Source organism: Salvelinus fontinalis, chromosome 28 (genome assembly GCF_029448725.1).
Source record: "Salvelinus fontinalis isolate EN_2023a chromosome 28, ASM2944872v1, whole genome shotgun sequence".
Classification (NCBI taxonomy): domain Eukaryota; kingdom Metazoa; phylum Chordata; class Actinopteri; order Salmoniformes; family Salmonidae; genus Salvelinus; species Salvelinus fontinalis.
The window spans coordinates 24,054,446-24,068,876 of NC_074692.1; the positions used below are offsets into that span (position 1 = coordinate 24,054,446).

Below are 14,431 nucleotides of genomic sequence, written 5' to 3' on the forward strand. Positions count from 1 at the left end.
ATGTGTGTGTGTGTGTGTGTGTGTGTGTGTGTGTGTTGGTTTGGGACTCCAACATGGGTATTCTTGCTGATCTACTTGCTCTCTTGCGTGCGTGTGTCTCTGCTCTCCTGACAGGTTGTTTTATGGTGGTGTCTTTATGTTCACATAAGGAAAATCAGTCAAATTGAAATAAATTAGGCCCTAATCTATGGATTTCACATGACTGGGAATACAGACATGCATCTGTTGGTCACAGATCATTTTTAAAAAGTTAGGGCCGTGGATCGGGAAAACCAGTGACCACCATTTGCCTCATGCAGCACGACAGATCTCCAACGCATAGAGTTGATCAGGCCGTTGATTTTGGCCTGTGGAATGTTGTCCCACTCCTCTTCAATGGCTGTGCGAAGTTACTGGATATTGGCGGAAAGTGGAACACGCTGTCGTACACATCGATCCAGAGCATCCCAAAACATGCTCAATGGGTGACATATCTGTATGAGTATGCCGCCATGGACACAGAGCGATGTGCACAACGTTGACGTCAGCAAACTGCTCACCCACACAATGCCATACAAGCTGTCTGCCATCTGCCCGGTACAGTTGAAACTGGGATTCATCCGTGAAGAGCACACTTCTCCAGCGTGCCAGCGGCCATCCAAGGTGAGCATTTGTCCACGGATGTCGGTTACGACGCCGAACTGCAGTCAGGTCAAGACCCTGGTGAAGACGATGTCAGCATGCCAATTGCACACTTCCTCAAAACTTGAGAAATCTGTAGCATTGTGTTCTGTGACAAAACTGCACATTTTAAACTGGCCTTTTATTGCCCCCGGCACCTGTGTAATGATCATGCTGTTTAATCAGCTTCTTGATATGCCACAGCTGTCCAGTGGCTGGATTATCTTGGTAAAGGAGAAATGCTCACTAACAGTGATGTAAACACATTAGTGCCCAACATTTGAGAGAAATATGTTTTTTGTGCGTATGGAACATTTCTGGGATCTTCTATTTTAGCTCATTTTTCTTTTTGTAACCTTTATTTAACTAGGTAAGTCAGTTAAGAACAAATACTAATTTACAATGATGGCCGACGCTGGGCTAATCCGGCTGCGCACACAATCACAGCCGGATTTGATACAGCCAGAATTCGAACCAGGGACTGTAGTGACGCCTCTTGCACTGACATGCAGTGTCTTAGACCACAGCGCCACTCCGGAGCCCATGAAACCTACATGTTGCGTTTATATTTTTGTTCAGTATACATTCATTTCAGGAGAAGGGGCAATTCAACTTTGTATTTAAGTAGATAAGAGTTCACCCAATAGCAGTCTATTTTTACATGAAGTGAGTGAAGTTGATAATCATTTTACAAGCAGAATGCCAGTCGGGAGGAGAAAACTCATTTCCAAAAGTTAAGTGGTCAAAACCATTTGTTATTAAGACAAGTGGGGTTACCAAAACTGTTGTATTCATTATGTAGTAGGTCATTTTCAAACAGGCAAAAAAAATAATAATATCAACAATCTACAATTATGAAAATAACCGTGGCCATTTACAGTGCATTGGGAAAGTATTCAGACACCTTGACTTTCCTAGTTACAACCTTATTCTAACATTAATTAAATAAAACATTTCTCAATCTACACACAATACCCCCTAATGACAAAGCGAAAACAGTTAAAAAATATATAATAATACCGTATTTACATAAGTATTCAGACTATTTGTTATGAGCCTCAAAATTGAACTCAGGTGCATCCTGTTTCCATGAGTTGTTTCTACAACTTGATTGGAGTCCACCTGTGGTCAATTCAATTGATTGGACATGATTTGGAAAGGCACACACCTGTCTATATAAAGTTCCACATTTGACCGTGCATGTCAGAGCAAAAACCAAGCGATGAGGTTGAAGGAATTATCCATAGAGCTCCGAGACAGGATTTTGTCAAGGCACAGTTCTGGGGAAGAGTACCAAAAATTCTGCAGCATTGAAGGTCCCCAAGAACAGACTGACCTCCATCATTCTTAAATGGAAGAAGTTTGGAACCACCAAGACTCTTCCTAGAGCTGGCCGCCCATCCAAACTGAGCAATCGAGGGAGAAGGGCATTGGTCAGGGAGGTGACCTAGAACCCGATGGTCACTCTGACAGAGCTCAAGAGTTCCTCTGTGAAGATGGGAGAACCTACCAGAAGGACAACCACCTCTGAAGCACTCCACCAAATCAGGCCTTTATGGTAGAGTGGCCAGATGGAAGCCACTCTTCAGTAAAAGGCACATGACAGCCCATGAGAAACTAGAGTCTCCGGTCTGATGAAGACAAGATTGAACTCTTTGGCCTGAATGGCAAGTGTCACGTCTGGAGGAAACCTGGCACCATCCCTAGAGTGAAGCATGGTGGTGGCAGCATCATGCTGTGGGGATGTTTTTCAGAGACAGGGACTGGGAGAATAGTCAGGATCGAGGGAAAGATAAAACAATAAACAAAGCAAAGGTCAGAGAGATCCTTGATGAAAAACTGCTCCAGAGCACTCAGGACCTCAAACTGGGCCGAAGGTTCCCCTTCCAACAGGACAACGACCCTAAGCACACAGCCAAGACAACGCAGGAGTGGCTTCGGGACAAGTCTCTGAATGTCCTTGAGTGGCCCAGCCAGACCCCGGACTTGAACCTGATCAAACATCTCTGGAGAGACCTTAAAATAGCTGTGCAGCGACGCTCCCCATCCAACCTGACAGAGCTTGAGAGGATCTGCAGAGAAGAATGGGAGAAACTCCACAAATACATGTGTGCCAAGCTTGTAGCATCATACCCAAGAAGACTTGAGGTTGTAATCGCTGCCAAAGGTGCTTCAACAAAGGGTAAGGGGTCTGAATAATTATGTAAATTTTATATATTTTTACATTCCTAAAAACCTGTTTTTGCTTTGTCATTACGGAGGTCTTGTGTGTAGATTGATAAGGGAAAAAAACAATAGAATCAATTTTAGAATAAGGTTGTAACATAATGTTGAAAAAGTCAAGGGATCTGAATACTTTCCGAATGCACTGTACATCCATCAAACTGATTTATAAAGCCCTTTTTACATCAGCCGATGTCACAAAGTGCTATTCAAAAACCCAGCCTATATAAATGACAATTATTTGTTACCCGAATTTCAATAATCGTCACAACCCTATGTTTGCGTGTGTACCTGTTCGGCGAAGCGGTGGGTTCCGATGGTGGAGTATGTGTCTCCAGGAGGGACTGGGGTCAGTCTGGGTTTCCTCACCTTGTCTGATTGACACTGAGAAGGTACACACAACACCACAGACAACTCTAATTACTCTCACAATACGCTCTCATAATACACTCAGTTATGTAATCCCAAAACGATCACACCTGTAGGTCCAATATCTAGACTCTGGATCTGAAAGGAAAGGACATGTTCTCTTGGTTATGCAAGGAAGGAAAATCCGCCACACAGACGTTTCAGATCTATACAGAATCCCGGCAGGTGGGAACTAGCGAGCAGAGTAAAATAGTAACGTACCTGCTCCTCTATCTTGTCTTGTCTGTCCAGGGCAGCTTCCACCGCATCAAAGAACTCATCCTCATTTATGAGGCTATTAGGACCCTCCTGTAGAAACAACACCATAACAAGGTACAACTCATTACGACAGATGTACTGTTTTCAGGATGTGCAATCTAGTAGCCAATGTCATGCAACAGGAATCAATGCCCCGCAATCTGACTGGTATATACCCACTATGACTAATACAATGGCATAACCATGAGCTATAATGTACATTCTATAGTATCTATACTCATAAGTGGAAATAAATATTTTGCATTCTTGTCTCTTCTCATTTCCTGAGTCATTACTAAGTCAGATACCTATGATAACTCATGTGGATTGGTTCCAGTATTCATTGTCACTACAGGTGGAAGTGTCAGGACAGTTTGAAAGGTTTGGAACTCTTACCTCGTAGTCGGGGCCTCCATAGTGAGATTTCTTCTTCAGTTCACTCAAGGCCGACTTGTAGGCATCCTCCACCCTTCTCCTCTTCTCCAGCTCCTGAACACACAGTCAATGGGTCAACTGGAAGGAATATTGTTAATGAAGAGGCTTTAAGCTTGTGGTAAGATAAATCGCCATCTCAAATCTAACTCTCAATGTGTTGCAACAGTATACTGGAAACATGGTACAAAAACGTCATGATACTTTTTCGAATATCATGGTACCGTTTCATATTATGCTACCACATTTTTCAGCCATACCGATCTAAAAGAACCTTCTGGCACCTGTTATAAAAAGATATTCAGTTGAATTTAAGCAACAGCTACTAGTCTCAGCTACTAGCTTTGACCTTGACTTTCATGAGCATATCATGTGGCAGCAGTAATCAGCCTGCCGCATCCCCTATCAGTCCTCACTCGCCTGTTTCTCTCTGTTCGCTCTTCCTGCACATCTGTTCCTCCATCAGTTTAAATGTAATGTAGTCATGATGGTGAGCGGGGTTGCAGACCCCTGATGAGTCTTCTGTTAGATTTATACATTTGTTCTAAGGCACTCCATCGCAGTGCTTGAAGCGTTACTACAGATCCGGGTTCGAACCCGGGCTGTGTCGCAGCCGGCCGCACCCGGGAGACGGCGCACAATTGGCCCAGCGTCGTCCGGGTTAGGGGAGGGTTTGGCCGGCAGGGATGTCCTTGTCCCATCGCGCACTAGCGACTCCTGCGGCGGTCCGGGTGCAGTGCACGCTGACACGGTCACCAGGCGTACGGTGTTTCCTCCAACACGTTGGTGCGGCTGGCTTACGGGTTAAGCGAGCAGTGTGTCAAGAAACACTGCGGCTTGGCAGGGTTGTGTTTCAAAGGACACATGGCTCATACATATATATACATATATATACAGAGAGAGAAGAGAGAAAGAGAAACAGGCGAGTGAGAGAAACAGGCGAGTGAGGACTGATAGGGGATGCGGCAGGCTGATTACTGCTGCCACATGATATGCTCATGAAAGTCAAGGTCAAAGCTAGTAGCTGAGACTAGCAGCTGTTGCTTAAATTCAACTGAATATCTTTTTATAACATATATATATACACATCTTATAGATATAGATATAGATATATATATATATATATATATATATATATATATATATATATATATATATATATATATATATATATATATATATCACACACACACATATATATACACACACACACACAGTTGAAGTCGGAAGTTTACATACACTTAGGTTGGAGTCATTAAAACTCATTTTTCAACCACTCTACAAATTTATTGTTAACAAACTATAGTTTTGGCAAGTTGGTTAGGACATCTACTTTGTGCATGACAAGTCATTTTTCCAACAATTGTTTACAGATTATTTCACTGTATCACAATTCCAGGGGGTCAGAAGTTTACATACACTAAGTTGACTGTGCCTTTAAACAGCTTGGAGAATTCCAGAAAATTATGTCATGGCTTTAGAAGCTTCTGATAGGCTAATTGACATCATTTGAGTCAATTGGAGGTGTACCTGTGGATGTATTTCAAGGCCTACCTTCAAACTCAGTGCCTCTTTGACATCATGGGAAATCAAAAGAAATCAGCTAAGACCTCAGAAACAAATGGTAAACCTCCACAAGTCTGGTTCATCTTTGGGAGCAATTTCCAAATGCCTTAAGGTACCACGTTCATCTTCACAAACAATAGTATGCAAGTATAAACACCATGGGACCACGCAGCCATCATATCGCTCAGGAAGAAGACGCAGGAAGAAGACGCGTTCTGTCTCCTAGAAATGAGCATACTTTGGTGTGAAAGGTGCAAATCAATCCCAGAACAGCAGCAAAGGACCTTGTGAAGACGCTGAAGGAAACAGGTACAAAAGTATCTATATCCACAGTAAAACCAGTCCTATATCAACATAACCTGAAAGGCCGCAATGCAAGGAAGAAGCCACTGTTCCAAAACCTCCATAAAAAAGACAGACCCTGGCTTGCAACTGCACATGGGGACAAAGATCGTACTTTTTGGAGAAATGTCCTCTGATCTGATGAAACAAAAATATAACTGTTTGGCCATAATGACCATTGTTACGTTTGGAGAAAAAGGCAAGCCGATTCTATGCAGTATTCTACGCTAGGCCACTCTGCTCAAAATAGTTTCAATTCCAGTCTCATGCTCCACCAGAGGTAATTAAACTGACTCAAGACAAATGAGGCTGGTCTTTGTCTGGCAACCTCTAAGACTTGTCTTCCAATAGCAGGAGGGAGGTGCTTCCTTGCTCATGATGCCCCACTTAGGTGCACTAAACCTGGCTGACTGGCTTGAGGGCTGTCACAAAGTACAAAGAGAACGAAGTGCCGCTTCGCACAATGAAATCCACAACAAACACTAAACGGAACAGTAGGCACACCTACTTCAAAGACACAGAATTCCAATAACAACATGAAGCAGATTAAATGTCACACAGGATTAAAAACAAACTTTTACAAGATGGAACAGGACACTACTGAACGGTGCTGCTGCCTACATCTCTACCACAGGTCCATTACAATTGTAATGACTAAGGATAGAAAGACAGTACACCTTTGGATTAGGATAATCTCCAACTCGAAACTAACTCAAATTCCAACTAACAGATCTGTCAAACTAGTGACTAAACCCTATTATCAAACAACTACAACATACTGGAAATTGAACCAAATACTAGTCCAAATATTGACTAGAAAAAATGAGGGAAGTAGAAAACTGAGGTACAACAGTCGGTTTTGGTTTCAATTTAGAGCGTATTCCAATCTGCTGTGGTGTGTTGGAAGCAGCCATCGCTGAGACCTAGGCCTATTAAAGAAAAAAGCTAAGTGAGAAGTAGCCATTGGTCTGAAGCAGAAGGAAATTCACATGATGCCTACTCCACCCATGCTCTACTAAGGTTTTCCAGCACACAGCTTTGACCTACTACAGTAGCTACACTACATGGCCAAAAGTACACTGCTCAAAAAAATAAAGGGAACACTAAAATAACACATCCTAGATCTGAATTAATGAAATATTCTTATTAAATACTTTAATCTTTACATAGTTGAATGTGCTGACAACAAAATCACACAAAAATTATCAATGTAAATCAAATTTATCAACCCATGGAGGTCTGGATTTGGAGTCACACTCAAAATTAAAGTGGAAAACCACACTACAGGCTGATCCAACTTTGATGTAATGTCCTTAAAACAAGTCAAAATGAGGCTCAGTACTGTGTGTGGCCTCCACGTGCCTGTATGACCTCCCTACAATGCCTGAGGATGCTCCCGATGAGGAGACTGCCAACTCCTGGACAGTCTGTGATGCAACGTGGCGTTGGTGGATGGAGCGAGACATGATGTCCCAGATGTGCTCAATTGGATTCAGGTCTGGGGAACGGGCGGGCCAGTCCATAGCATCAATGCCTTCCTCTTGCAGGAACTGCTGACACACTCCAGCCACATGAGGTCTAGCATTGTCTTGCATTAGGAGGAACCCAGGGCCAACCGCACCAGCATATGGTCTCACAAGGGGTCTGAGGATCTCATCTCGGTAACTAATGGCAGTCAGGCTACCTCTGGCGAGCCCATGGAGGGCTGTGCGGCCCCCCAAAGAAATGCCACCCCACACCATGACTGACCCACCGCCAAACCGGTGGCGAATGGCGCACGTTGCTGACAGGTGTATAAAATTGAGCACACCGCCATGCGATCTCCATAGACAAACATAGGCAGTAGAATGGCCCGTACAGAAGAGCTCAATGACTTTCAACATGGCATCATCACAGGATGCGACCTTTCCAACAAGTCAGTTTGTCAAATGTCTGCCCTGTTAGAGCTGCCCAGGTCAACTGTAAGTGCTGTTCTTGTAAAGTAGAAACGTTTAGGAGCAACACCGGCTCAACCACAAAGTGGTAGGCCACACAAGCTCACAGAGCGAGAGCGCCGAGTAGCATGGCTGTGTGCTCGATTTTATACAACGGGTGTGGCTGAAATAGCTGAATTGTCTAATTTGAAGGGTATATGCAGTACCAGTCAAAAGTTGACACACCTACTCATTCCAGGGTTTATTTTGACTATTTTCTGCATTGTAGAATAATAGAAGACATCAAAACTATGAAATAACACATATGGAATCATGTAGTAACCAAAACAAATGAAAATATATTTTATATCTGAGATTATTCAAAGTAGCCACCCTTTGCCTTGATGACAGCTTTGCACTCTTGACACTCAACTAGCTTCAAGAGGAATGCTTTTCCAACAGTCTTGATACTCAACTAGCTTCAAGAGGAATGCTTTTCCAACAGTCTTGAAGGAGTTATACACAGAGGATCTCAGCTAAACAAACATTTATTTTATCTGTCGCTCTGTGACTGCCGATAACTTCAGAACGAAGTTGACTACAACACAAAGTTGCCAATGTCTTCGCAATTGTTATAAACAAGCAAAGGGTAAAACGCTGCTTCAAATGAAAACAGATGACTGCATTGAAAGAAATACAGTAGGCCTATAATCACATTGAAATCAATTGAGTTCTATTTTCATAGTGTAGGCCTAACAATGTGTGCAATGTGACAAATATTGAATTTAGTGCATACCCTAAGCATTAGAATAAGCTTCCTCAATATTTGATCATTTCTTTCTAGGAGCTGAACCATTGTCAGCATCTAATGTTAAGGTACGTTTTGAATGGAGAGCGCTGAGCCAAGAGCAGTGCTGCTTTTCTTTCGATCCTATCAGTATCTGTAGGAGAATTAGGTTAAGAAAGGGTTAGGGGAAATGGAAATGAAGGTTGGTCTTGCTTCTCATGTGCCTGGTGTTAGCTAGCTATGCAGCAACCCGAGTTGTTGGTCCCAATTTTAGCATTGTCAGAAATGCTACAAAAAAGTAGCACATCGTTGGTTCTTAAGGGACAGAAAATGAGCATGTGAGAGCGATAAATAAATGAACTGTTGCGCCTGCAAACGTAGTCAATCCGCAATTTTTTAAGTCCAATGGTCACTTTATGAACACTAGTCTTGTTTTAATCTAACTGATACAAGCTAGGCTATGTAGGCGCAGAAAATACTCTTAAAGCTCAATTGCTAACAAGCCTGTTAAATTCTGGTATGTGGTTCTCGGTAAGGGTCGGACGGCTCATAACGAGAGGCTGGGAGTGTGGTTTCCCCCATTCAAGTTGATTTGCTTCATCCAATGCCTACACTATAATACGTACTGTAAAGAAGCGGCTGCAAGTCTGTAGTGGGATCCATCTCTGGCTTTCGTATTTCAGTATGTCGGCCCTCTTGTGTAGCGAGGGCTTCCAGGAAGACAGAAGGTACCACGATGTCCGAGCAGTCATCCTACTACTTACTCCAGTTTGTGTGTTGGAGTGTGTGTCCTGTGAAGCTCTCTCCCTGATCAACATAGGCTACACTCAAGATACACACACCCAGCCACGCTGGTAGTCGAAACCAACTGCAGGCTACTCCTACCTCCCTTTCTTGGGTTGGGCAACTTGCCTTGGGGAAAAAAATGGAAGAACTGGTTTTCAACAGCTGAGCAGAGCAAGGATGTGAAGCTTTGTCATGTGTCTGACGCAAAGTAGGGAGGTGAATACCTACAGACTGCAGTATCTACAAAGGAAATTCTCAATTCTTAATCCACTCAAATCACCACTAAACCATTCAAACAATTAAACCATTCAAATGTGACTTTACAGAAATGCAGATGAAGTGTGGTTTATTTCACATGATGAAAATGAAAAGAACCCCTCTACCTTCAAAAGCAGGATTGTCTTGAAAGGTGTTTAACCTGTTGGGGATGGGGGCGCTGTTTAGACTATTTATGCTAATTGGGTAATTTTTGAAACGGCTTCCCACAAAATCCTTGATCGTACAATATGCATATTATTATTATTATTGGATAGAAAACAGTCTATAGTTTCTATAGGAGTTGAAATTTTGTCTCTAAGTGGAACAGAGCCCATTCTACAGCAATTTCCCTGACATGGAGTCAGATTTGAGAAATGTTGGCCACTGTTCTGAAGTCAGTTAAAAGGGCACTGTCATTGCTATGACTATACGGACACTTCTTACGTCTTCCCCTGGATGCCTTTACGTGATGACGATTCCAATGGGGTCGATTGCGCGTTCACAGGCCCTATAAATTAAAAAACCCTGTAGCTAGCAAGTCTTTCCTTGCTGCGTAACGCGCGTGCTGGACACCGACCCGCTCCTGTTCCAAGCGTTAGTTTAGCCTGTTATATTTCTCCGGTCATCTTTTCACTCGTTATAGGAGCTAAAAACATCATAAGGCAGTTAATTTAAAGCGTTTTATAGCAATTTATATCCGTTTAGTGCGATTTTGGGACATTTATTTTTGAAACGATGTGAATAGCTGGACACGCTTTTCAGTTCATCCCGAACGCAGTTGGCATTTCCACATGGCAAGAGGACAGCTTTCTACCAAAAGACGATTACTCCCAAGAAAGGATCCTTTGCCCAAGATACTGATGGAAGAACAGCTCAAGGTAGGACATTTTTATTATGATAAATCGTGTTTCTGTCGAAACATTTTAGTGGCTTAGGACGCCATGTTTTTTGACGTAGCTTCGCTTGGCGCAAACTGTATTGAAAAGTAAGGATAAATTAAAAAATGTAATTCCGCAATTGTATTAAGAATTAAATTGTCTATCAATCCCTGTCCACCCTATATTTTTTAGTCACGTTTATGAGTATTTATGTATAAGAGTAGATCACTGTCTAAGTGGCGCAAGGACATTTTCTGACCAGCTTGTCTACATTTCACATTGTCTAACCATGATTTTGGTGGCTAAATATAAACATTTGCGATCAAACTCTATATGGATTGTGTAATATGATGTTACAGGAGTGTCATCTGAAGAATTCTGAGAAGGTTAGTGAAAAAATTAATATATTTTTGGCGATGTTGACGTTATCGCTCACTTTGGCTAGAATCAATGCTGGGCTGCTATGTGCTATGTGCTATGCTAATATAACGATTTATTGTGTTTTCGCTGTAAGACACTTAGAAAATCTGAAATATTGTCTGTATTCACAGGATCTGTGTCTTTCGATTCGTGTATGCTGTGTATTTTTACGAAATGTTTGATGATTAGTAAGCAGGTAAACACGTTGCTCTAAGTAGTTTTTCTATTCCATTTGTGACGGTGGGTGCAATTGTAACCTATGCCATCTACCTGAAATATGCACTTTGTTCTAACAAAACCTATCCCATAAATATGTTATCAGACTGTCATCTAATGAGTTTTTTTGTTGGTTAGGGGCTATAAATATCTTAGTTTAGCCGAATTGGTGATGGCTACTGGTGTTGGTGGACAAATAAAAGATGGTGGATTATGCTAATGTGTTTTTAGGTAATAGATGTACATCTTTACATATTGTGTCTTCCCTGTAAAACATTTTAAAAATCGGACATGTTGACTGGATTCACAAGATCTGTGTCTATCATTAGCTGTATTGGACTTTAATGTGTGAAAGTTAAATATTTTAAAAAAATATTTTTTTTGAATTTCGCGGCACTGGTTTTTCAGTGGGGGGGGGGGGGGTGTGCCGCTAGCGCCACGCTGATCCTAGACAGGTTAACATGTGCCGTCATTGACATTCTGTCTGAAAGAACTTTGTAATCTAACCATGTTTTAATAGTTCTAATAGAATGCAAACTCACTATTGTCTTCCCTGAAGAGTTGAATGTTTTACATGCCTATTGCACAACTGTTGGACTTACTACCTGAGAGAGATTCTTTCCAAACACACAACAGTCAGGCATAATGAAACTAAGCCAATTAAGGCGGGGTGGGGCATTGAGGTGACCAGATGCACCAATCACCTCCACACACACACATATTAGACTGGATCTGCCACCTCAGGTTAGACAAAGCCTCTGCTGAACCAGGAGTTGTGTACGGTCTCCTCTCACTGGCTTAAACCATAAAACACACCAGTCCACTTCTATTTTACAAGCCATGTTCGATTAGAAATGATAACTCGTTCTCTTCTGCAACAACAACCTGACTGGGGAAGTGTCCCATGAGAGAGGTGAGGGGTTGAATGACCCTGTTGGTAGCTAAAGAATACTTGTGATTAGCTGTGACAGCAGTGGGCTGTGCCATACCTTGTCAAGTCTCTTCTGCCAGCTGTCCTCTCTCTTCACCATGAGTTCGATGCAGTGGGAAAGGGTGGACAGGATCCCAGCTGTAGTGGCCTTAAACGTGATGGCCTCGCCCTTAAAGTCGATCCCATTCATGCCCTTAGGATTAGCAGGGGGAAACACTGGGAGAGAGAGACACACTGTTAGATGACATGGTTCTAATGTCACATGCCACCATTCTACACATAACTGTGCTTTAGGGGTGATGAAACTGAAATTTGTTTTCTGATCTGCTTCCACAACAAACATATTCAACACAAACACACATTTGGGCGGATCGCTGTGTTATCTACAGTGCAGCGCACCTGGAGCTATTTTAGGGGTTAAGTGCCTTGCTCAAGGACACAAACACTCATATTGCTGCAAGTAGTAGCAACTTTAGTAATAGTATAAGTGTGAATTTACACACTGATCCTCACGCTTCTCTTTGCTGCCGTTGTTGTTGTAAAGGCAGTCGCCATCGGGCCGTGTGCTCGAGGGAAAGTCGTCTTCATCCTCCTCCACCACTGGAAAGGAGACAAGCCTCCATCATTGATCTACCTGGGTTGCCATTCCATGTTCTGTTGCAAGTGTGGTTATTACAATTTACATGGCCAGTTCAATATGGAACTGTAAAACCCACAGAAAGCCCCCAAAGCCCCTTCCAGGTATTCTTCAGTGCCTCTGACTGTCCCTCTCCCTCCATGTTAGCTTATTTGTTTATTTTGATCCCCATTAGCTTTTGCAGGAGCTACTCTTCCTGGAGTCCACAGTCCCTCTCCCTCCATGTTAACCAGCTACATTAGGTCTACCTCTGTCTCTCTGGAACTCGTCCTTGGAGATGCCATCTGCGCAACCATCAAAGTACTTCTGCAGCGTGTCCACCTGTCTGCAGAGGATGTCTCTGAACGTCTCCATCTCCGCCAGCTTCTCCGGCAGGCTGTGGCCCTTCAGGTCCAACAACACAAACACACTGTTAGATCTTAACATAATTAAACAATCATGCATTGGGTATCAACGGGACGTCTGCACCAAGTTAAGGTTTGTCCCTTGGTAATGAATGAATTAAACAAAAGGCCTAGCTACATCTTTCCAGGGGCTGTATTGTCCAGGAGCAATTCCTGCGTATGCAAAATAACAATTTAAATGGCTCATAAAATGTACAAACTCCGCTTGGGGGGGTGTATACCAAGAAAGCAGACTTCTGGCACGTTGGCGAAATAAAGCAAATAAAAAGCGTTATGTGGTTACATGAAATGGACAAGCTTTTTGGGGAGACTGAACATATTAGCAAAAGTTGTGAATTTGCAAGTCTTAGGTCAAAATATGGATAGCCATTTCGAAGGAAAGGCTGTACACAAAAACAACAATACTGAAAAGACTGTCCTCTAAAGTAATCATGGAAATGACAAACGTATGTATGCATGTTACAGAATCTTAAAGATTGTGATCAAAATCTATCATAACACATTTGTTGTCATTTGGAATGTTTTTAAAAAAGGTCAGCGGAAAGCATATTGCATAATTACAGATAGCCTGAATAGTATACAAGGCCAATTAGTACTCTAACATTCTATTTATGCATATACAGTGCCGTCTGGAAAGTTCTTTGTCACCTCTCTGACCAAGGCCCTTCTCCCCCACTTGCTCAGTTTGGCCGGGCGGCCAGCTCTAGGAAGAGTCTTGGTGGTTCCAAATTTCTTCCATTTAAGAATAATGGAGGCCACTGTATTTGGGGACCTTCAATATTTTGGTACCCTTCCCCAGATCTGTGCCTCGACACAATCCTCTCTCGAAGCTCTACGAACAATTCCTTCGACCTCATGGCTTGGTTTTTGTTCTGACATGTCAACTGTGGGGCCTTAAATAGACAGGTGTATGCCTTTCCAAATTATGTCCAATCAATTGAATTTACCACAGGTGGACTCCAAGTTGTAGAAACAGCTCAAGGATGTTCAATGAAAACAGGATGCACCTGGGTCTGAATACGTATGTAAATGAGTACCTGTTTTTTATTTTAAAAAATGTGATTTTTTAAAAAACGTTTTTCGCTCCGTCATTATGGGGTATTGTGTGTAGATTGCTTAGGCAGTCTCTCCAGAATTCCGCGATCGCAAAATCAACCAATCAGCGCATATTAGGTGAGAGGTCGCAATGTTGACCAATTCCCGCACTTTTACCGTGGAAAATGGCCCAATCCAAAAATCCCTCATTTGCCAACGAAAATAACAGCTAACGTCCATGCGAAACAATTTCCAAATGTTTTTGGAAACTAGAGAA

General features: G+C 42.5%; 1 protein-coding gene across 2 annotated transcripts in view; it reads right to left on the reverse strand.

Annotated features, from left to right (window-relative positions):
* The window catches only part of LOC129826464 (ceramide transfer protein-like), a 45,815-nt gene that overhangs the window by 5,687 nt on the left and 25,697 nt on the right, over nucleotides 1-14,431 (reverse strand). For both annotated transcript variants that reach the window (XM_055887222.1, XM_055887224.1), the window contains 6 exons: nucleotides 12,964-13,099; nucleotides 12,592-12,678; nucleotides 12,137-12,294; nucleotides 3,946-4,038; nucleotides 3,514-3,600; nucleotides 3,175-3,267 (listed from right to left, as the gene is read on the reverse strand). In XM_055887222.1, coding sequence (XP_055743197.1) covers nucleotides 3,175-3,267; nucleotides 3,514-3,600; nucleotides 3,946-4,038; nucleotides 12,137-12,294; nucleotides 12,592-12,678; nucleotides 12,964-13,099 — 654 coding nt within the window. The remainder of the gene's footprint in view (nucleotides 1-3,174; nucleotides 3,268-3,513; nucleotides 3,601-3,945; nucleotides 4,039-12,136; nucleotides 12,295-12,591; nucleotides 12,679-12,963; nucleotides 13,100-14,431) is intronic.